Source organism: Harpia harpyja, chromosome 4 (genome assembly GCF_026419915.1).
Source record: "Harpia harpyja isolate bHarHar1 chromosome 4, bHarHar1 primary haplotype, whole genome shotgun sequence".
Lineage (NCBI taxonomy): Eukaryota > Metazoa > Chordata > Aves > Accipitriformes > Accipitridae > Harpia > Harpia harpyja.
The window spans coordinates 79,721,849-79,745,948 of NC_068943.1; the positions used below are offsets into that span (position 1 = coordinate 79,721,849).

A 24,100-nucleotide genomic window follows, 5' to 3' on the forward strand; every position below is an offset into this window, starting at 1 on the left:
TTTCCCAGAGAAACAGTCAGGAACAGTGGCAGTGAGACAAAACTGGACTGGAACGGATGGCGACGTGTGCCCATCAACAAGGATGGAGAGTGGTCCTGGGGCAGGTGTGTGGAGCAAGGGGAGAAGTCTGGGAGGGAATGTGAAATTGATGCATGCAGAGTTACAATGAAAGTCAGGTGCATGGATGGACGGATGGATGGACGGCGAGAGGGAGAGGAGACAGGAGAGTTGGGTGTGTTGCAGCGAAGGATGAAGGGTTGAATTCAGAAGAAGAATAAATGCTGAATGCACAGGGGGATGAGAGGATGTATGCAATAACGGTGTGGTGCAGGAAAGCAACCTCGTGCCTACAGACATGAAGGAAACGGAGAGATGTGAGAGGGGTCTCAGGGTGGGAAGAGGGCTTAAGGATGCTAGATGCGTGGAGAGATGGGTCAAAAGCTGGGTGCGTGGATGGCTGGATGAAGAGAGGAGGAGCAGACGGGGAGATGGGTTGTTAGAGTGAAGGGCGGAGGGCTATAGTCAGGGCAGTAAGAACTGCCGAATGCACAGGGGAAAGAGTAGGTGCATGGAAAGGCAGGCGTACATGCAAGCAGGCTTGTGCCACCAGAGCTGATGGCAAAATAGGGAGGATAGGAAGCGAGGACTCGGAGGGTTTGGAAGGGGGACGAGGGATGGCAGAGAGGCAGGGAGGGGGAAAGACACGCTGAAGAAGGAGAGGGAAGGCTCGGCGCTGGGCTCCCCGCGGAACAGCCCGGGCACAGCCCCCGCCCCCGTCCACCCCCGCCAGCCCCGCGCACCCAGGAGCACCGCGGCCAGCGCCGCCAGCCCCGCGCCCCGGCACCGCCGCATCCCGCCGCTCCGCCGCCCGCGCCTCGCTGCCCCCCGCCAGCCCCGGCTCTCTGCTCCGGCCGCGGCGCCTCCTCTCCGCCGCCTCCGCCAGCTCCGCCCCGGGGCTGAGCCCTGCGCCGGCGCCGCCCGGGCTGAGAGGGCGCAGGGGCTCTGCACGGGCACCGCTTCGTCTCCTGGGAAATGCCCTCTCCCGCTCCTCCAGCAAGGACACCTCCCCAGCAAGAAGCAGCCTGCGCAGCGCCAGCGGCAGCCTGGCACGGCAGCAGGGCCCTGACCCAGGAGATGGACCAGCTTCCCAGAGCTGTCTCCGAGCTCAGGGGCTGCCGACAGCAGCCGCTGATTTCCTGCGGATGGCAGGGAGGAGGCTGAGAGCCTCCCTCCCTTCAGCTGCCTCTCTGCACTCCCGGCACAATGCCTAAAAGTTGTGCGGTGGCCAAGGGGCTGAGAGGACACCTGTGCCCATGGGAGTGCAGGGTTCAGGGCAGGGGAGAGGGGGAATCACTGAGTCAGAACGCAGGTCAGAAGGGAACTGCAGAGGTCACCTAGCTCAACTCTGGCTTGGAACAGTTCACGTTAGATCAGGCTACTCCATGATGAAGATTACAGAAACTCCCAGGGAAATCCATGCCTGTTCTCATTTTTTCCTTTAGCCTCTTGCTTCACTGGCACTCCCCATGTTCCAGCAGCTGGTCATTGCCTCTAGTCCTGTCGCAGAGCACTTCCAGAGTCTAGGTTCATTTTCTCCATTTCCTCTGAAAAAGTAGTTTTAGACCACAAGAAGGTGTCCCCTGAGACATGTCTTGTCCAAGAGGAGCAGGCTCAGTTCTCTCAGCCTCTCCTCACATGTCATGTTTGTCAGCCCCCTAATTGACTTGGTGGCCTTTGTTGGGCTCGCTTCAGTATGTCAATATCCTTCTCTTACTGGGGAGCCCCAACATGGACGCAGTACTCCAGATGTTGTCTCAAACAGCATAGAGGGGCAGGGTCACGTTTTTGGACCGGATGTCAGCACTTTGACTAACACAGCTCTGCATGCAGTTGAACATTTTTGCTGCAAGGGCACACTGTTGTCACATGCTCAGCTGGGTGTCTTCTAAAACCACACGTCCTTTTCTGTGAACCTGCTTCCTAGACACCTAGCCCCCAGCCTGCATGATTGCATGGGCTGCTTCCTCCCCCAGACACAAATCCTTGGCCTTGTTCTTGGCCTGAGGTTCCAGCCAGACCATTGGGTCTGTCGTTCCAGTTAGCCCATTTCTCCAACCTGTCCAAGTCCTCTGAATAGGAGCCATGACCTACAGTGTGCCACCTCTTCTCCTCTGTTGGGTGTCATGCCTAGACTTGAGGAGAGTGTTCTTCTTCCCACTACTTGTGGCATTCATGAAAACCGTAAACAGTGTTGTTCCTACTGCTGATCCCTCAGAGACCCCACTAGTAAGTGTCCGCCAGCTGGGCTTTGCACCACTGATCACAACTCTTCATGCCTGGTAGTTTGGTCAAATTTCCACTCACTTTATTATCCTCTAACTGAACCTGTTTGTCACCAATTGGGTCATAAAGAAAGTATGGGAGAGGGTGCCACTCCAGGTGTGGCCTTGCCAAGTGCTGAATAAAGGGGAACAATCACCTCCCTCGACCTGCTGACAATACTTTGTCTAATGCAGCCAAGGATACCATTGGACTTCTTTGAGGAGGGGCACATTGCTGGCTCATGGCCAACTTGGTGTCTACCAGAACCCCTAGGTCTCTTTCTGCAAAGTTGCTTTCCAGCTGGGCAAGCCCAGGCTGCCCTGGTGCATGGTGTTGTTATTCCCCAGAGGCAGAACTCCGTACTTCCCCTTGTTGAACCGCTGGAGATTCCTGTCAGCCCATTTCTCCAACCTGTCGAGGTCCCTGTAGATGGCGGCGTGACCCTCTGGCCTATCAGCCACTCCTCACAGTTTGCTATCATCTGCAAACTTGCTGAGGGTACGCTCTGTCCCATCATCCAGATCATTAAGGAAGATGTTCAACAGGACCCAGTATTGATCCACGGAGTACACCGCTAGTCACTGGCCTCCAACTAGGGTTTGTGTCACTGACCACCGCTATCCTCTGGGCCAGGCCATTCAGACAGTTTTCAATCTACCTCACTGTCTGCTCATCCAGCCCTTACATGAACAGCTTCTCTATGAGGATCTTATGGGCACCGGTGTCAAAGGCTTTACTGAAGTCCAGGTAGACAAGATCCACTGTTCTCCCCTCATCTCCCAGTCCAGTCACTTCATCACAGAAGCTTATCAAGTTGATCAGGCATGACTTCCCCTTGGTGAAGCCATACTGACTACTCCTGATGACTTTCTTATCCTTAACATGCCTGGATTAGGCAGGCTTTCCGTGATTAGATGCTCCATCTCCTTCCCAGGGATCAAGGTGATGCTGAAAGGCCTGTAGTTCCCTGGGTTCTCCTTCTTGCCCTTCTTGAAGACAGGAGTGACATTTGCTCTCCTCCAGTCCTCAGGTACTTCTCCCTATCACCATGGTCAGTTGAAGATAATCATGAGTGACCTGGTAATGACATGAGCCAGCTCCCTCAGCACTTGTGGTGCATCCCATCAGGGCCCATAGGCTTATTTATGCCTGTGCAGTTTGCTTAAGTTTTCCCTGACCGGATCTCCTTCCACCAATGGTACATCTACTTTGCTCCAGACTTTCCTTCTGGTCTGGGCTTGGGATTCCTGAAAGCCAGGCATTCATCACCTCAGCTTTTTCCATGCTTTCAGCTCCAGCTATGCTTTAACTTCCCTAACCTCATTGGACATTGTCTCTGTATTCCTCCCAGAATACCCTTCCTTGCTTCCACCTTCTGTGTGCTTCCTTTTTGTGTTTGAGTTTGACTGGGAGCTGCTTCTTCATTCATGTAGACCTGCTGGCATGGTTTCTGGCCTTCCTCCTCATTGGGATGGGCTGCTCTTCAGCTTGGAGGAGGTGATCCTTGAATATTAACCAGCTTTCTTGGGCCCCTGTTCCCTCGAGGGCCTTATCCCAGGGAATTCTTCTGAGCAGATCTTTGAAGAAGCCAAAGTCTGCTCTCCTGAAGTCCAGGGTTGTGAGCTTGCTATTCACCCTCCTCACTGCCCTCAGGGTCCTGAACTCCACCAGCTCATGGTCATTGCAGCCAAGGCTGCTTTTGCTCTTCACATCCCCAATGAGCCCTTCCTTCTTGGTGAGTATGAGGTGCAGCAGAGCACCAGAACTCATTGGCTCCATGTTCCTTTCATTCAGTGCCTGTTCGGTCTGAGGTCTCAGCCCCTGCCTTGACACGGCACCAGGGTGACAAGTACATTTGGCATTGGCTTGCACATGAGGAGGGGCTGTGTCCCACCCCAGACAGCACTGACCCTGCATTGGAAGCAGATCTACTTGGGCATAGCCTGAAGAAGGTGAGCAGCACTGCTCAGCCTTTCTCCCTGTCCATAAAGCAAACCCCATCCTTTTGAACTCTCTAGCACTGGGGAGAGCGGCTGTGTCCTGGCCCGGAGACGCAGGGAGAGGGGACTGCCAGCTGTACTGAGGTATTACCAATATTGTTTACACTGAACTAAACTATGGATCCAAACTGGAGTGAAACCGTTGTTGTTGGTGTCCTGGGTTCGGCTGGGATAGAGTTAATTCTCACGAGAAGCTGGGAGGGGACACAGCCAGGACAGCTGACCTGAACTAGCCAAGGGGATATTTCATACCATATGACATCATGCTCAGTATATAAACTGAGGGAGCTGGACCAGGAGGAGGGATCGAGGCTCGGAAACATGCTGGGCATGGGGTTCTGGGTGGTGAGCAATTGCATTGTGCATCACTCACTTCGTATGTATATTTATTAGTATTATTGTTCTTATTATTTCTTCTCTCCTTGTCTTGTCCTGCTAAACTGTCCTTATCTCAACCCATGACTTTTTACCTTTTTCTTCTCATTCTCCTCCCTATCCCACCGAGGGGGGATGTGGCTGGGGAGGAGTGAGTGAGCAGCTGTGTGGTGCTTAGCTGCCAGCTGGGCCTATACCATGACAGTCTCTTTTGCACCCAATGTGGGGCAGGAAGGGTTGAGATAATGACAGATCTGAGCACAGCGTGTTAAAACAAATTTGTTATACCCATTTCTTATATTAGTTAAATAGTCTCTGGTCATAATGTTGGTTTATTTGTTCACATGGTGCTTTTATGTAAATTCTTATATGCACTATGTATTTCCTGCAGTGATGTTTATCACCTCTGGGAGAGTGATCAGGACTATCATTTTGCTGCACTGGGTAATGTCGACTTACGACATGATTGCATCACTGTTCATGAGGTTAAGCTGGTATTTGTATGTGGCATTGTTGTCATGCCTGTACCTCGGGCGCCTTCTCTCGGAATTTATTAGTAATCTCCAATCTATGGAGAAGATGGGGGGGGGGATACTTTCTCCCGCTCTTTCACCTCCCCTTTCTCCTTCAGGCTAATTACAACAGTTTTTGAGAATTTTGAATATCCTTGGGATGTTCAAGCCAGCATGCTCTTGTTACTATGTCTCTTGAATGTGTTTCAGGTCTTGTTTAGGGTTACACAAAAATATTTTTATGAATACCACCCAGACACCTGCCCCAAGGCTGGATAGTCATGGGTGGCATGGCATGTGGGAGAATATGGGCAGGTATCTAGAGAACTTCTCACCTCCAATGGTTTGGAACTTCACTCCTGAACAACTACAGGACCCTGATGAAGTGGTAGAATATTTGAAAGGAAAATTCTGTGGCTATTCCAAAGAGGCACATCATACCACACTGTGCTGGGCCCTGGCCAGTATCTACCAAACACTGCTTGATATTAGGCAGCACCCTCAGGGGGAAGGGAGGGAAAACACACCAACAGCCACTGCAGTTATTCCAACCGTCATGACAGGCACTGCAGCTACCTCAACCCTGGCAACAGGCACTGTGGCTGCTCCAACCCTGGCACCAGGCACTGCGGCTGAACCAGAGAACCAACCTGTGCAAGTATCAGTCGCCCCTATACAGAAGAAGAAATACACAAAAAAAATCAGTTTGCTTAGTGAGGGATGAAGGTGAACCAGGGTCATCACAAGAACAGGAGGAAGAGGCAGAACCAGAGATAATCACTCAATCCCTACCCCTGGGTGAGCTGTGAGATTTGTGAAAGGATTTCAGCTGCCATCCAGGAGAGCACATTGTTATCTGGCTGCTCCAATGCTGGGATAATGGGGCCAGTAGCTTGGAATTGGAGGGTAGGGAGGCCAAGCATTTAGGATCCTTATCTAGGGAAGGGGGCATTGACAAAGCAATTGGGAAAAAGACAGAAGCCCTCAGCCTCTGGATGCTACTTCTGTCAGGCATGAAGGAAAAGTACCCGTTCAAGGAAGATGCTACACTTCACCCAGGCAAGTGGACCACCATGGAGAGAGGTATCCAGTACCGGAGGGAATTAGCCATGCTGGAGGTGATTTATAATGATCCAAATAACAAGCAGTTACCCACAGAGCCAGATGCAGTCCAATGCACACAACCCATGTGGCGGAAGTTTCTACAAAGTGCACCAGCATCACATGCCAACTCATTGGCACTAATGTACTGGAAAGGCGGCTATGAACAAGCGGTGGATGAAGTGACTGGCCAATTCCGGCAATACGAAGGAAGTCTCTCTTCCTCCCTATGGGCCTGCATCTCTGCTGTGGAGAAACTGCCAGACATGCTAGTGGAGAAACTGTCCTGAGAGTTGCAGTGATTCGAGGATAAGTTCTGTCCCCCCTGTATGGGCCTGTATTGGAGCTATTAGGAGTAAGCGTTCCCTTGTTCAAGAGAGACGAGCTAGAAGGTACACACCACGGGGTACCCTGTGGATTTCCCTGTGTGACCATGCAAAGTACATGAGGGAATGGGATGGAAAACCTACCCTGACCCTAGAGGCACGGGTACATGAGTTGCAAGGAAAAACAATCTCAAAAGGGGATCCTTCCAGGAAAAATGCCACTCCAGTTTCCAGCAGGCAGTTCCCCATCCAGAGTAGAAGGACTGATCTCACTTCTGATCCTCTTGAAGGGACTTCTGATTCATGATTACATACAGTGAATAATGGATACTCTGACCAGGATTAGAGGGGCCCTTCCTCCAGCCAGGTGGAGAAAAGGGACAACCGGGTTTATTGGACTGTGTGGATTCAATGGCCTGGCACATCAGACCCACGGGAGTACAGGGCTCTAGTAGACACCAGTGTATGGTGTACTCTAATGCCATCAAGCTATAAAGGGGCAGATCCCATCTGCCTTTCTGATGTTACAGGAGGATCCCAACAGTTAACTGTATTGGAAGCTGAAGTGAGTCCAAATGGAAATGAGTGGCAGAAACACCCCACTGTTACTGGCCCAGAGGCTCTGTGCATCCTTGGTACAGACTACCTCAGGAGAGGGTATTTCGAGGACCCAAAAGGGAACCAGTGGGCCTGTGGTATAGCTACCTTGGAAATGGAGGAAATTAAACAGCTGTCCACCTTGCTCGGTCTCTCTGAGGACCCTTTGGTTGTGGGGTTGCTGAGGGGTTGCCATGGTTTAACCCCAGCCAGCAACTAAGCACCATGCAGCCGCTTACTCACTTCCCACCCACCCAGTGGGATTGGGGAGAGAATCAGGGAAAAAAAAGTAAAACTCATGGGTTGAGATAGGAATGGTTTAATAGAGCAGAAAAGAAGAAACTAAGAATGATAATGATAACACTAACAAAACAACAATAGTAATAATAAAAGGATTGGAATATACAAGTGATACACAATGCAATTGCTCACCACCTGCCAACCGATGCTCAGTTAGTCCTTGAGTGGCAATTCCTGCACCCCCACTCCCCCCAGTTTATATACTAGATGTGATGTCACATGGTATGGAATACCCTGTTGGCCACTTTGGGTCAGTTGCCCTGGCTGTGTCCTGTGCCAACTTCTTGTGCCCTCCAGCCTTCTTGCTGGCTGGGCATGAGAAGCTGAAAAATCCTTGGCTTTATAGTAAACATTACTTAGCAACAACTGAAAACATCAGTGTTATCAACATTCTTCCCATACCAAACTCAAAAACATAGCACTGTCCCAGCTACTAGGAAGACAGTTAACTCTATCCCAGCTGAAACCAGGACAGTATCTACCCCTTATTCTATACCATTGCTATCATGCTCAGTTCCTATGCCTTCAGTTACATCCTGGTCAATCATCATCACCTTTTCTGTCCTTTGAGATATATAGAGAGATATATATATACACACGCAGACAGATATCATTCCTTTAGTTTATGGGTCATGTTCATAAAATGTTCGTTGAGTTCATTTAGTTCCTGACTCTGGGCTCCATCTGTCACACCAGTCTTTCTGGGCAGGAGGGGTGGTGCAAAGTCCTCTCAGTTGGCAGAGCAGGATCGGGCTTCAGTGCGGTATGGTGAGCAGGTGACATTGGACACAGCAGGAGGACGCTGTGCACTGTTGGATTGTTGCATGCTGGAGTCAGCTCTGGTTCCATCACTACTGCACTTCGCTTAGTTTTATCACAGTTCATTCTTGCTTGATCTAAGTGATTCTTACTGTAGTACTATGGATATAGTGTATAACAATTATAGTAATGATAATATACAATAGCAGGGTTATAAAGCAATGAATATCATACAGTTTAATTCTGGCTATTCTCACCTAAAATCAAATCCCCTTGAGGCACACATTGGACTTCCCCATCTTTCCACATTACCCAGGTCCTTGAGCAAAAGCAATCCCACGAATAGGTTTACCTTTGCCTGAGGCAGGAGTAACCCAGACTGTCTTCCCTAACGTATTTTTCATGTGCACTACAGGGACTTTGTCCCCTTCTACAGTATGTAAAAGTTCTGACTGGGCAGGGCCACCTCGATTGGCAGATCCTCTGGTGTTGAGTAACCAGGCGGCTTTCGCTAAATGTGTATCCCAATGTCTGAAGGTTCCACCTCCCCCATGGCTCTCAATGTAGTCTTTAACAGTCCACTGTGTTGTTCAATTTTCCTGGAGGCGGGTGCATGATAGGGGATGTGATATACTGACTCAATGCCATGCTCTTTGGCCCAGGTGTCTATGAGGTTGTTTTGGAAGTGAGTCCTGTTGTCTGATTCAGTTCTTTCTGGGGTGCCATGTCACCACAAGACCTGCTTTTCAAGGCCCAGGATAGTGTTCCAGGTGGTGGCATGGGGTACAGGACGTCTGCTGGAAATACAACATGGCAGAGAGCAAGCAGTCTAGGTGGTTCCTGGAGTGTGTGGAAGATAACTTCCTGACACAGCTGGTAGGTGAGCCAACCAGGGGAGGAGCCTTGCTAGATCTACTGTTTACAAACAGGGAAGGACTGGTGGGAGGTGTGATGGTCAGAGGCCATCTCGGGCTTTGCGACCACGAAATGATAGAATTCTCAATTTTTGGTGAGGCAAGGAAGGTGGTCAGCAAAACTACCACTATGGACTTCCAGAGGGCAAACTTTGGCCTGTTCAGGACACTGGTTGAGAGAGTCCCTTGGGAGACAGTCCTGAAGGGCAAAGGAGTCCAGGAAGGCTGGACATTCTTCAAGAAGGAGATCTTAATGGCTCAGGACCAGGCTATTCCCATGCACCGCAAGATGAACTGCCAAGGAAGACAACCGGCCTGGCTGAACAGGGAGCTGTTGCTGGGACTCAAGAAAAAAAGGAGAGTTTACCATCTTTGGAAGAAAGGGCAGGCAACTGAGGAAGAGTACAGGGATCTTGTTAAGTCATGCAGAGAGGAAATTAGAAAGGCAAAAGCTCAGCTAGAACTCAATCTGACCAATATTGTAAGAGACAACAAAAAATATTTTTACAAATATGTTAAGAATAAAAAGAGAGCCAAGGAGAAAATCTATCTTATGTTGGATACAGAGGGGAACATTGCCACCAGAGATGAGGAAAAGGCTGAGGTACTTAATGCCTTCTTTGCCTCAATCTTTAATAGGGAGACCAGTTATCCTCAGGGTACTCTGCCCCCTGAGCTGGAAGGCAAGGACGGAGAGAAGAATATACCCCCCATAATCCAGAAGGAAATAGTGACTTACTATGCCCTCTGGACACTCACAAGTCTATGGGATCAGATGGGATGCATCCAAGAGGACTGAGGGAGCTGGCGGAGGAGCTTGCCAAGCCACTCTCCATCATTTATCAGCAATCCTGGTCAAAAGGGGAGGTCCCAGATGATTGGAGTCTTGCCAACGTGACACCTATTTACAAGAAGGGTCGGAGGGAGGATCCAGGGAACTACAGGCCTGTCAGCCTGACCTCAGTACCGGGGAAGATTGTGAAGCAGTTCATCTTGAGTGCACTCACATGGCATGTGCAGGACAACCAGGGGATCAGGCCCAGCCAGCATGGATTCATGAAAGGCAGGTTCTGCTTGACCAACCTGATCTTCTAAGACCAGGTGACCCGCCTAGAGGATGAGGGGAAGGCTGTGGATGTTGTCTGCCTAGACTGTAGTAAGGCCTTTGACACTGCCTCTCACAGCATACTCCTTGAGAAGCTGGCAGCTCATGGCTCTGACAGGTGTACTCTTCGCTGGGTAAAAAAACTGCCTGCATGGATGAGCCCAGAGAGTTGTGGTGAATGGAGTTAATTCCGGTTGGCGGCTGGTCACAAGTGGTGGTCCCCAGGGCTCAGTTTTGGGGCCAGTTCTGTTTAATATCTCTATTAATGCTCTGGACGAGGTGATCAAGTGCACCCTCAGTAAGTTTGTGGATGACACCAAGTTAGGAGGGAGGGTTGATCTGCTTGAGGGTAGGAAGGCTCTACAGAGGGATCTGGACAGGCTGGATCGATGGGCCGAGGCCAATTGTATGAGGTGCAACAAAGCCAAGTGCCGGGTCCTGCACTTGTGTCACAACAACCCCATGCAGTGCTACAGGCTTGGGGAAGAGTGGCTGGAAAGCTGCCCAGTGGAAAGACCTGGGGGTGCTGGTTGACAGCCAGCTGAATATGAGCCAGCAGTGTGCCCAGGTGGCCAAGAAGGCCAACGGCATCCTGGCCTGTGTCAGAAACAGTGTGGCCAGCAGGAGCAGGGAGGTGATTGTTCCCCTGTACGCGGCACTGGTGAGGCCACACCTCGAGTACTGTGTTCAGTTTTGGGCCCCTCACTACAAGAAAGACATTGAGGTGCTGGAGCCTGACCAGAGAAGGGCAACAAAGCTGGTGAAGGACCTGGAGCACAAGTCTTATGACGAGTAGCTGAGGGAACTGGGTTTGTTTAGTCTGGAGAAAAGGAGGCTGAGGGGAGACCTTATTGCTCCCTACAACTACCTGAAAGGAGGTTGTAGTGAGGTGGGTACTGGTCTCTTCTATCAAGTAACTAGTGATAGGATGAGAGGAAATGGCCTCAAGTTGTGGCAGGGGAGGTTTAGATTGGATATTAGGAAAAATTTCTTTACTGAAAGGGTTGTCAGGCATTGGAACAGGCTGCCCAGGGAAGTGGTTGAGTCACCATCCCTGGAGGTGTTCAAAAAATTGCATAGATGTGGCACTTCAGGACATCGTTTAGTGGGCACGGTTAATGGTTGGACTCGATGATCTTGAAGGTCTTTTCCAACCTAAATGATTCTATGATTCTATGATACTATGTTTCCTGCTACCAGGTGGTTGCTTCCACCACTGTAAGAACATGGTGCTTGCATTGGTGAGTTTGTGGGACTGTGATACAGTCAATTTGCCAGGCCTCCCCATATTTATATTTCAGCCATTGCCCTCCATACCACAGGGGTTTCAACCGCTTGGCTTGCTTAATTGCAGCACGTTTCACATTCACGGATAACCTGTGCAATAGTATCCATGGGCAAGTCCACCCCTTAATCGCCAGCCCATCTATATGTTGTATCTCTTTGCTAATGACCTGAGGCATTTGCCACCATCCATGAGTCAGTATAGAGATAGAGCACTAGCCACTTTTCTCTTTCAGCATCCAGCCCTGAGCAGCCACACTGTGCCTAGTTCACAGACCTAGATCAGCCCGATATGTGAAGGGAGGGAGGTGGTAGAAGGCTGCAAGCTTTCATCCAGCTCAGCAAGATGGGTGCGGACAGCAGTCAGCATGCAGAGCTAATGGCTGTGTTCAGGGTACTAGAGGAGACACCCCCACTTCCAAGTTGTCCGTGAAAATCATTCCTTTCTTTTATCTCATGCAGAACCATTATGTGGATGGAGCCTCACATGACTGCTTCCCCTCACCGCATGCCATGCAGCCTCGAGCATGAAGTGCTGGATGCCCCTGCCCTCCAGCCACACCAGAGCTCCTCCTTGTCTTCTACACCACACAAGGAACTGGGCTGTTTAGTGATCTCTGTGCCACCGCTGTTTTACAGGGCATGGGACAAGGGGGACAGGACATCTCTGGTACTTCCAGCCATAACATCACTGCTATTCTATGCTTCCTCTCTTTGCCTTATCTGTCTGAGGCAGATTGACCTTGCCTGGCTGCCAGGTGCCCACCAAGCTGCTCTATCACTTGCCTCCATCAATAGGGCAGGGGGAGAAAAATACGATGAAAGGCTTGTGGGTCAAGATAAGGACAGGGAGATTACTTACCAATTGCTGTCATGGGAAAACCAGACTCGACTTGGGGAAATTAGTTTGATTTATTGCCAATTAACTGCAAGAGAGTTCTGCTGTTCTGAAAAGTAATATTGCATCTGCATTTCTCCGCCTTTTGAAGAGAAGGTATTTACCTTAAAGTGAGTCTAGAGACAGGTTCACTACTACATCACTTCTGATGACCCAGCCTCAGTGTCTGTAGCAGGAGGGGAGTCTGCCTGGTCCCAGACACACACCCTTTTGCTGCCACATGAGTTGTAAGTCCTTTGTTGAACCCCTTCATTTACACACTCAGGAAAAAAGAAGTGAGGCAAGCTCTGGGGTGGGCTTTCCAGAAAAAGTGAAGTGGCTTTTCAAAGGACCTCAGTGGGAGAAAACAGATTCATCCTCTTCCTCCCACGACTTCTACCCTGCAGAAGTTCCTCACCAAAGTGGAAGCGCACCTGGGCATCACAGGTAGTGAGAAGCCACCAGTTTCCCAGGGAGCTCATCTCACTCATCTTACAGCCATCTTAGGCTGGGCTGAGCCTCGATTCTAATGCTCCCACCTCCCTCTGTTCACTCCTGGGTAAACTCAGCATGCCTCACAGTGCTCCGAAGACCAGCGCTTGGAAAGGGTCACAAACCCCATCCAGAAACAGTTCTCCAGCAGAACTCTGGAGGAGTGGTCCTCCCACAGGTTTGTATTCCAGTTTGCCAACTGCTCCATTTTGTCAGGGATCCGTCTGAATCCCCTAAAGAAGTCCCAGCAGCTGGCTCATTGCCTTAGGAAATGGGCTTGTATTACTCCGTTTAGTCTGACATTTTCTGGATGCATCTATGCCCCATTCTTGTGGCTGTTTCACAGAATCATGCTCTGGTTCAAGACAAAATTTGGTATCATCTGGGATCTCTACCATTATGCCTAGGATAAGACAGTCCACAAAAAGTACACTCTCCTTCCTTCCCTCTATCCAGTATCCGAATATACTTTTAAAATTGTAATTAAAAATATGCAAATTGCTATGCTTCATGCTAGACGAGTCTGGACATTTACACATCTAAAACTCCACCTCAGTTTTTAGCAGTCCATCGTTCCACCCATTTTGGGCTTTGCTGTGGAAACACTTCAATGTGATTGGCAAAGTCCCCAAACTGCAGAGCTGTGAAAGGCTGGCTGGGTCGCAACTCTCTCCTTGCCCTTATTGGCAGGACATATAGCACTTCCAAAGGGCTCTTACTTTTCCCCTTCCTGTGATTTTTATTTCACAACTGATGAATCACGTTCTCAAAGCTCTTCGTTCTGCACACTGACAGTGAAGGCAGTCCATGCGACCACTTCATAAGGAGGAGGCATCAACAAGGCAGATGCACCTTTATGAACAGTGTGGGATTGAATTCACCTGAGTGTAGAGCTCTCCAAGGGAGATGATGGAGTGTGGACTGAACATCTTCTCCTCCCTTCTGGAAGCAATGGTGCTTCTGGAGGCGACTCACCAACCTCCCGTATCTACCTGTCCTTGGCCACTTGGCTCTTAGACCTGCAGCCAGGCCCAGGCACCAGTACCCAAGGACAGGCTGATGCCCACCCTTCTCAGCTGTGCTCTCTTTCTCAGTGGCATTTGGGAAACCCCTGGGACAGCCCACTGAGGCTGGAGAAAGAGCCTGAGCCTGGATCTGTCCTCAGGTAGCCATCACTGCTTATCAATCCTGCTTAGGGATGATGTTGCTTTAGGGGAAGAATTGTGTCTCTGGATTGTTGAAGCCCTCTGCAGCCCTGGAGAGCAACCAAAAGCAGGACCTGAAATGTCCAAGGCACGCTAGACACAGTGGAGTGCAGGACACTGAGGGCTGATGTCCATTCCTCATCAATGCTGTCTGAGATAATGCCCTCTGAGATGAATAGGGGCATGCAAAGCCTCCAACAGGGCTGGCAGAGCAGGCCCATGTCACTTGCAAGAGGCAGGCCATTCTGGAACAGCAGTAGGTTAACAACCAAGTACCTTAGGCTTTCTCAGGTGAACTGGATGATACTTCATGAGCAACAGTCTGCACTTCATAGGGTGGGATCCAGCTGGAAAGCCAGCACCCTCCAGCTGAGCTTCCACATGCAGTGCTGGGGTAGGATTGCCTGAGAATAGGTCCCCAGAACCATTCCTGTTGCCTATGGGTGGAAACAAGTTCACTGAGAAGTGATTGCCAGCTGTTGGGCAGAGAAACCAGCATGGACTCAGGGACATAGGGCTTCCTTCCCAGCTGAGGCCTGGTGATTTCCCTGAGAAGAAGAGACATGAAAAAGAGTGGGACCACTCTCTGGCAGTGGATGAGTGTGGGAAGGGTTTGAACAGAGACTCTTGTCCAGCGCCTGGCTGATGGGTCTTTTTCACTTGCTGACGCCCAGATGCAGGGCAAGGAAGGGCTCTTCCCTTCTTGGGCTACTATGGCCAAATGGCAAAACCATAAGAGCAGTTGTGCCTCCTACCACTAGCTTCGTTCTCCAGCTATGGCCATCAGCGGAGGCACAGGGAAAGGGAACAGGACGACGAGCTGATAGGTTACTTGCCCTGAGCACTCACTCCAGTGTACCAGCCATTTTAAGCAGAGGGCATTTACAAGCCTGGCTTGGCTTGTTGATGGTGCAGCCTCCAATGACTCTGCCCCAAGTCAGGTTTCCTGGACTCTTTTCATCATCAAAGATCCTGGATCTAGATGCAGCTGTTAAAGTCATGCTGGCATATGCTTCACAGCAGCACAGGCTGGGGAGGTAGAAGCCCAGCCTCACCACAGTTCCCAGGTGCTGTGGCCGGGCAGGCTGAGCTCAGAGCTACATGCAAGCAGTGGCAGGGAGGGAACTGCTCCTCAGAGCACCCCCCACCTTTCTGTGCAGAGCTGCAAGCTGTGGGCACCAGTGTGGGCTCAGTGCACAGAAATAGGCAGCGCTGTCCTGGAGCTCGGCATCCCGCACATTCAGAAGCACCTGGGAGGTCTCCGCAGTCAGTTCAGAGGAGAATCTCCCTGAATCTACACGAGCTTTGTACTTGCTCACCCACAGCAGCATCTGAGGGGACTGGGACTGGCGCTGCTGGTACCAGTAGATGTAGGGATCGGGATAGCTGGTGGAGAAATTGCAGTGCAGAGCTGTGCTCTCCCCTGCCTGGATGGTCATTTCTGCTGGAAACTGCAGCACAGAGTCCTTTGGGGCATGACCTGTAAATCCAGAAAGAGCTTTCAGCTTTGCTTGCCTGTGTACCTGTCCATCTATCACTTCATCAGCTTGCTCACTGTCCCCACTTTGCAGCTCACTTTTCCTAGCCTCAGAAACTGTGAGCTGTTTGCCCCTGCACACTTCCTTCTGCAGGTTCTTGCCACTACTCACCCCCCAGATCATCCTGCTTTTCAGCAATACTCACTGGTTTTTCAGTCCAGGGGTTCTATCCATATCTGCCTCTGATCCATGTTAACTGCTGGTCTCTCCTTCAGCAGCAGAGGACATGAGCTGTTCCTCTCCCACCTCTGACCGTATCCTCTTGCTATCTTCTTGCTAGAACAGTTCCTCCATATGACACACCACATCCTCTGCCCTTGCCCTGTCCTTGTATGGCATTTCAGCTCTTCTTGCATTGAGTTAGCCTTCCTTGTTCCCCAAGGTTTATGACCATCCCTACAGAGATTAGTTGCATTTTATCCAATATGTCCAGGAGAGAAGCTCCTATATGATGCATCGCTCCGTTCCCTAGCACCTACCCTCTTTCAGGCTTCCTATGTATTAGCAGCACATTCAAGAATGTTCAGTACCTGCAAATTTAAGGTGAGGTCTTATTCCTCCTCTGATGCCCATTACTCATGACATCTCCCACGTTATTTGCTGTACCCACCTGCAGCCCCTGCTCTGCCTACAGAAACACTCCCTGATCCCCCAGGGAAACAGGACTCACGTCTCCCCACTTCCACCACCAACTGCGCGAACTCTTGCCTCATTCTCCCTAGCCTGAAAGTCACGTCTCACCAAAGTCTGCCAGTCCCACCAGTGCTGCCAGGAAAAGCAGGACCATGTCACGCTCTCCCTTCATGGGGTGCCCAGGGACCTGTCAGCAGGAGGCAACCGATGCTTGCAGCTTCACCTCTTCTGCCTCTGCCAGATCAGAGAGGCCTCCAAGCCACAGCCCAGAGGGTGGAGCAAAACTCTCTCCCTGCTGCTCCAGGCAGGCCTCTTTGGGTCTGTCCTCCAACCTCCACCACAAGAAGGCTCTCTAGAGAGATAGCAGACTCATGGTTTAAGTCCTGTCAATCAGAGGGACAGGCATCCTTTGTGAAATTCTCCCGACATCAACCACCTAGCCAGCTGCACAGACCTGCACCCGGCTCTGCAGGAGATGGAGAAGGCACCCCTGCACCCACCCACGTCCACCCTGTCCCTGGCACTGTCTGCATGGAGAAAGGACCAGGCACACACTGAAGTGCCTGGGCTCAGGTGTTGCACACTCCCTCCCTTTGCTTCTGGCCATAGAGGAGGAACCTGAAGAGAAACTTCTCGGTAAAGAGCATCTGCTGCAGAAACCAGCCGCACAGGAACGGACGCGCTCCCGCACTCTGGCAGGGGGAGGATGTGGCAACACAGCTCTCTGCTGTACAGGCAGTCCCTCTGTGTCCCTTCACCTACCCACATTACCCACAATCTCCAGCTGCTTCTCCCACCCTGGGCCCCAGAACCCCAATACCCAGGCAAGCAAAAGGGCTACTTGATTTTCATGTCTTCTGATGTCTGCTGCCTGGAGCAAGGCTCCTCTGCCACTTGCACCCAGGGCTCTTTGCTCACACGGTTGGCAGGGACTGCAGGAAGCAGGTGATTAGCGTAGCAGCACCCATTCACAACCCCGCTCCCACAAGGCCTTCAGGGTCCTGTTTTTCAGTCGAGGCCATGGCAGAAGGACGGTGGGCTGCCCTCTGCTCTCCAATGACTGCAAACCTGCCAGGAGTCCCCTTGTAATACAACCATAGCTGCCACAACAGTCCCCAGCTGAGGCAGGGAAGAGGGCTGAACCTTTCCTCCCTGCCTCTGAAGCCTGTGAACGTGGACTTTCACAGCTTCTGCAGCCACACAGGCCTCACTGGGGACTGGCTGGGCCCAGGACCCCATGGCCACAGGCCTCTTTCCAGCTCCCACTCACCTCAGACCTTCAGTCCCATAGGGCAACTTAGCAGACCTCTTTGTGGCTCACTCCTGAGGTCTGAACTTGAGTCTCAGATGTGTCTTTCAACAAGTGCCCAGCTCAAGCTCCTCTCCTATCTCCTGGACTTTGCTTCAACACCAAAGGCTCTCAACCTGAGGTTAAGGGGACTCCTGTGCAACAAGCCCTATGGCCCGAACACTAGCCACCGTGCGATACACTTGAAGGTGTCTGGGACAACCAGTATCTCCTTCTCGTGCTGGTGCCGAGGCAGAACTGCTGGCTCTACAGGATGCCTTTCCAACACCAGCAGGAGCACGACAGAAGCGGCCTGTGGAGCTGGGGGATTGAGTTTGTAATTGTGTGTCTGAGCCTGTTTACAAAGTTAACAGCAAGAGACCACTTCTGGTTGTGGTTTCAAAGAAACGGCTTGTATTGGCACCGTATCAGTTAGGTCTTTCTGTTCCAAGAGGACCTGGTGATGTTCGTGGTGGGAAAGAGATCCCGGGCCCTGTCCGTTGAGCCGCAGCAATGCCCGCTTCGCGCGGCAGGGCCGAGGGCTGCCCGGCTGCCCGTGGGCAGGAGGATCTCTGCTGCCCGCCTCCCTGGGCACAGCAGAAAGGCGCTGCTCCTCGCCGGGAGCCAGCGGGGCCGGCGGCTGCAATCGCTCCTTCCCGGGCACCGCCGGCCACCGCCACCGCTCCGGTCGCGATTCCTCCCCGCTGTCGCGGGGGATGTCTGTCTGCGTCCCGGTGGGAGGGCGGGGGTGCCGGTGCCGGTGCCGGTGCCGGGCGGGCGGGCGGGGGAACCGCCCCGGGGCCCGAGGCCGGGCGGGGCCGGGCGGCGCCGCGCGGGGCCGGGCGGGGCGAGGCGGCGCCGGCGGGCGGAGCGGCAGCGCCCCCTGGCGGGCCCGCCCGGGGCTGTCCCCCCGCCCCCGCCCCACAGGCCCGGCCCCGCCCGCGGCGGTTCGTGCCCGGCCGCAGCCCCGGCTCCTCTCCCCGTGTCTCTCAGGGCGCAGTAATACACCGCCGCGTCCCCGCGCCGGGGCCGGGCGAGCCACAGGGCGCTGGACCGGCGGTCTGCCGCCACCGACAGCCGCCCCGGCGGGTCCGGCAGCTCTTTGGAGCCCTTAAGAGTGCTCACGAGGAATGCGGGGCCTCGGCCCGGGAGCTGGCGGTACCAGTGGATGAACTCGGTGATCTGTATGTTGGGGTGTGAGCAGTTGATGCTGATGCCGGTGCCCTCGGTGGTCTCTGCCGACGCCTCCTGCTGCACCTGGGCTCTGACCACAGCCACTGCCGAGAAAGGAGAAGGAAAGACCAAAGATCACCAAAGATCACTCAGCTCTGGTGGCTCTTTTCCCAGAGAAACAGTCAGGAACAGTGGCAGTGAGACAGAGCTGGACTGGAACGGATGGCGACGTGTGCCCATCAACAGGAATGCAGAGTGGTCCTGGGGCAGGTGTGTGGAGCCAGGGGAGAAGTCTGGGAGGGAATGTGAAATTGATGCATGCAGAGTTACAATGAAAGTCAGGTGCATGGATGGAGGGATGGATGGATGGATGGATGGATGGACGGCGAGAGGGAGAGGAGACAGGAGAGTTGGGTGTGTTGCAGCGAAGGATGAAGGGTTGAATTCAGAAGAAGAATAAATGCTGAATGCACAGGGGGATGAGAGGATGTATGCAATAACGGTGTGGTGCAGGAAAGCAACCTCGTGCCTACAGACATGAAGGAAACGGAGAGATGAGAGAGGGGTCTCAGGGTGGGAAGAGGGCTTAAGGATGCTAGATGCGTGGAGAGATGGGTCAAAAGCTGGGTGCGTGGATGGCTGGATGAAGAGAGGAGGAGCAGACGGGGAGATGGGTTGTTAGAGTGAAGGGCGGAGGGCTATAGTCAGGGCAGTAAGAACTGCCGAATGCACAGGGGAAAGAGTAGGTGCATGGAAAGGCAGGCGTACATGCAAGCAGGCTTGTGCCACCAGAGCTGATGGCAAAATAGGGAGGATAGGAAGCGAGGACTCGGAGGGTTTGGAAGGGGGACGAGGGATGGCAGAGAGGCAGGGAGGGGGAAAGACACGCTGAAGAAGGAGAGGGAAGGCTCGGCGCTGGGCTCCCCGCGGAACAGCCCGGGCACAGCCCCCGCCCCCGTCCACCCCCGCCAGCCCCGCGCACCCAGGAGCACCGCGGCCAGCGCCGCCAGCCCCGCGCCCCGGCACCGCCGCATCCCGCCGCTCCGCCGCCCGCGCCTCGCTGCCCCCCGCCAGCCCCGGCTCTCTGCTCCGGCCGCGGCGCCTCCTCTCCGCCGCCTCCGCCAGCTCCGCCCCGGGGCTGAGCCCTGCGCCGGCGCCGCCCGGGCTGAGAGGGCGCAGGGGCTCTGCACGGGCACCGCTTCGTCTCCTGGGAAATGCCCTCTCCCGCTCCTCCAGCAAGGACACCTCCCCAGCAAGAAGCAGCCTGCGCAGCGCCAGCGGCAGCCTGGCACGGCAGCAGGGCCCTGACCCAGGAGATGGACCAGCTTCCCAGAGCTGTCTCCGAGCTCAGGGGCTGCCGACAGCAGCCACTGATTTCCTGCGGATGGCAGGGAGGAGGCTGAGAGCCTCCCTCCCTTCAGCTGCCTCTCTGCACTCCCGGCACAATGCCTAAAAGTTGTGCTGTGGCCAAGGGGCTGTGAGGACACCTGTGCCCATGGGAGTGCAGGGTTCAGGGCAGGGGAGAGGGGGAATCACTGAGTCAGAACGCAGGTCAGAAGGGAACTGCAGAGGTCACCTAGCTCAACTCTGGCTTGGAACAGTTCACGTTAGATCAGGCTACTCCATGATGAAGATTACAGAAACTCCCAGGGAAATCCATGCCTGTTCTCATTTTTTCCTTTAGCCTCTTGCTTCACTGGCACTCCCCATGTTCCAGCAGCTGGTCATTGCCTCTAGTCCTGTTGCAGAGCACTTCCAGAGTCTAGGTTCATTTTCTCCATTTCCTCTGAAAAAGTAGTTTTAGACCACAAGAAGGTGTCCCCTGAGACATGTTTTGTCCAAGAGGAGCAGGCTCAGTTCTCTCAGCCTCTCCTCACATGTCATGTTTGTCAGCCCCCTAATCGACTTGGTGGCCTTTGTTGGGCTCGCTTCAGTATGTCAATATCCTTCTTGGACCAGGGAGCCCCAATCTGGCTGCAGTACTCCAGCTGTGGTCTCTCAAGGGCCAGAGGGGCAGGGTCACCTTCCTGGACCTGCCAGCAACACTTTGGCTGACACAGCTCAGGATGCACTTGGTCCTGTTTGCTGCAAAGGCACGCTGCTGTCTCATGTTCAGCTGGGTCTCCCCTAAAACCCCACATCCTTTTCTATGGATCTGCTTCCGAGGCAACCAGCTGCCAGCCTGCATGACTGCCTAGGCTGATTTCTCCCTCAGATGCAAAATTTTGCCCTTGCTCTTTCTGACCTTCATGAAGTTCCAGTCAGCCCATTTCTCCAGCCTGTCCATGTCCTCTAAACAGGAGCCATGTCTGAAAGTTACGGCCCATTCCCCCTGCTGGGTGTTATCCGCAGACTTGCTGGGAGTTCCCACTCATGACATTCCTGACAACATTAAAGAGTATTGGTCCTACTACTGATCCTGAATACTACACCCCACTAATAAGTGTTGGCCAGCTGGGCTTTGCACCATGGTCACAACTCTCTGAGCCTGGCAGTACGGCTATTTTTCCACCCACCTTGTCATCCTCTAACTGAACCCATTCGCCTCCAATTTGGTCATCAAGGAAGTACAGGAGAGGCTGTCAAAGGTCTTGCTAAACTCTAGGTACACACCTCCCCTGCCCTTCCCTTTTTTCCACGGTGCCTGTTACCTCACGAGGAAGCAATGAGGTTGGCTCTCAGATGGAGTAGAGCCTCAGCTCAAAAGCAGACCCACGAAGAGGGGAATCAGCCCTGGCTGAGCTCTCCCAGCAGAGCTGCCTGGCGCTGATATCACCGAGGTCACTAAAGGGAAGGGGGAAAGCCCTTGACTGCACTGAGTCCAAGATGGTCCTGACCTCAGGCTGACAGCCATTCAGGCAGGGAGATGGGCTTAGAAAATTTACCCGCTGTGCACAGCCCTTGTCAGAAAGAGGGTCTGTTCGGGACACCCCTGTGGGACAGCAGCTGGCTTTGGGGGATGCGGTCTCGGATCCAATGCCCCTTCCCTCCCAGGGGCAGTTGCTGGGCACTCAGACCGAGATTCCAGTGTGGGGCAGGAAGGTCCTTGTGGGCTGAAGTCCAAAGCAGTCACCAGTTCTTTGCCTTTCCTGTGCAGGCCACAGGGTCTGTCCTTCCACTCACAGCACAGTGGTATCATGCTCTGTTTTGCTTTCATTCAGTACCTGTTTGATCCAAGGTCTCAGTCCCTGCCTGACACAGCACCAGGCTGATGAAGTACATTTGGCCTTGACATGAGAGGGGTCATGCACCACCCCAGACACCACTGACACTGCACTGTAAGCAGATCCACTCAGGGATGGCCAGCGCAAGGTCGGCAGGATTCCTCAGCCTTTCTCCTTCCCCAGAGAGCAATCCCCATCCTTTTGAACTCTCTTGCACTGGGGAGATCTGCTGTGTCCTGGCCTGGAGAGGCAGGCAGGGAGGACTGCCAGCCATGCTGAGGTATTCCCAATATTGTTTACACTGAATTAAACTGTGGATCAAAACTGGTGTGAAGCCATCCTTGTTGGGGCCTGAAATCAGCAGCAGCGGAGCGTGAGCTTTGGAGAGGCAGGGAAAGGAGGGCTCAGGAGACAGTGGCTGCATTTCAGTGCCTCTTCCCTGGACAGTTCTCTAGCAGTCTGGTGCCATCACCACTCAGCTGCACTCAGGCTCCTCCTGACCCTGGGAACCTGCTGCTCTGTGGCGCTCATGGAGAGAGCAGTGGAGAGTGTCCCTGCCATGAGCAGCATATTCCCTCGTGATGAGGGACACACAAGGACACACAGACATGGGCTCATGCATACCAGCTTGGATTATACACATATATGTGTTCTGATGGGCATCCACACAAACCTGGTTGCTTACAAGTACACGCAAGACAAGAACACACACACAGGAACACCATGAATCATGGACCCTGCTGAGGACCCCTGGGGACTGGGCAGTGTTAGGCAGGAGGGGGTCAAAACCTAGGAGCACAACGCACACCCCTGGGGAGGCAAGAACAAGGGACCATCGGGGTGAGCTGAGGAGGGAAGGAAAGACCAGGACATGGCACGTCCTCATGCACGGGAGCCCATGACATCCAGCTGAGCATTGCTGGAGCTCCTTCCTGAGAATGACACTTCAAACAGCCCCAACAGGGTGACCTAGGCTGATGTCACTTGCCTGCTCTGGACCTGTCCAGCACTTGAGCTGTGCCTTCTGCCTGCACTGCTGCATTCCTGCCTGAGAAATCCTGGGCCTTTCATGCCACTGCTCAGAAGAAGCCTTCTTTGGGGAATGGGCATGGAACAAATCTGGAAATGAAAAGGCAGCCGTGCAGGAAACCAAAGCACAGCCCATATCATTAGCTGCAATGGTTTGCATTGAAGATGAGCTTGTCAGAAAATTGTTACCTCTGCAAAGGGTGCCTCTGGTCCTGCAGCAATGAAGGGCAGGTATAAAAGGCAGCCCAAGTCCCTGCTCTCTCATCCACTGCTCTTGCCTCCTTCTCCTTGGGAACCAGGTGAGTCTGAAGCCCCTTCTCCTTCTCTTCCAAAGTGAGATCTCTCCTCGATGGACCTCTCAGTTGATACTGGCTCTGGCCTGTGCTGGGGTTTGGATCTTCTTGTCCTGAGAGGGCGAAGCAGGGAGAAGGACTGCTTAGAGAGAGGCTGGGACATGGTCGAGGGGCGTTTTGGTTTAGGAATTAGGAGAGAGCCTCCCTGGGTCAGGCAGTTCTTTGTAGGGCAATGAAGACTGCGTGTCTTCTGGCCGAGCCTTCAGCTCCCCACTCATTATTGGCCTTGGCTCCTTTGTGACAGGGTAACCAGGCTGCTCCTCAGTCACCCTTGTGCTCTACTTCCTCCCTGCTTCTCTCCCAGGTGCACCTCCAGCCCCAAGACATGTCCTGCTACAACCAGTGCCTGCCATGCCGGCCCTGTGGCCCGACCCCGCTGGCCAACAGCTGCAATGAGCCCTGTGTCAGGCAGTGCCAGAACTCCACTGTCGCCATTGAGCCCTCTGCTGTGGTGGTGACCCTGCCCGGCCCCATCCTCAGCTCCTTCCCGCAGAACACCGTTGTGGGCTCCTCCACCTCCGCTGCTGTTGGCAGGATCCTCAGCTGTGATGGAGTGCCCATCAACTCTGGGTGCTGTGACCTCTCTGGCATTTCCAGACGCTACTAGGCAGCAGGTGGCCCATCTCCAGATAAAGATGCTGGAAAAGCCCCAGGGTGACACCTTGAGGAACTCAGAACATGGTGCTGGGCAGAGGATCAGTCTTTTGGATGCTGTTTTCAGTATACCCAAATGGTTTTGCCTTTCTTTCCCTT

General features: G+C 53.1%; 1 protein-coding gene across 1 annotated transcript; it reads left to right on the top strand.

The window, feature by feature from the left end:
• Positions 1-56: 56 nt before the first annotated feature.
• Positions 57-24,045, top strand: LOC128140697 (feather keratin Cos2-3-like). Its single transcript, XM_052784911.1, has 2 exons — positions 57-104; positions 23,652-24,045. Exons 1-2 carry the CDS (start codon positions 57-59, stop codon positions 23,952-23,954), a joined length of 351 nt encoding a protein of 116 aa, XP_052640871.1. The 3' UTR covers positions 23,955-24,045.
• The last annotated feature ends 55 nt before the right edge of the window (positions 24,046-24,100 follow it).

Excerpts from the sequence above, each read along its gene's own strand:
- LOC128140697 (XM_052784911.1), top strand. The coding sequence starts at position 57 with ATGGCGACGTGTGCCCATCAACAAGGATGGAGAGTGGTCCTGGGGCAG. Across the intron at positions 105-23,651 it reads GGAGAGTGGTCCTGGGGCAG|GTGCACCTCCAGCCCCAAGA; the intron begins GTGTGTGGAGCA and ends CTTCTCTCCCAG.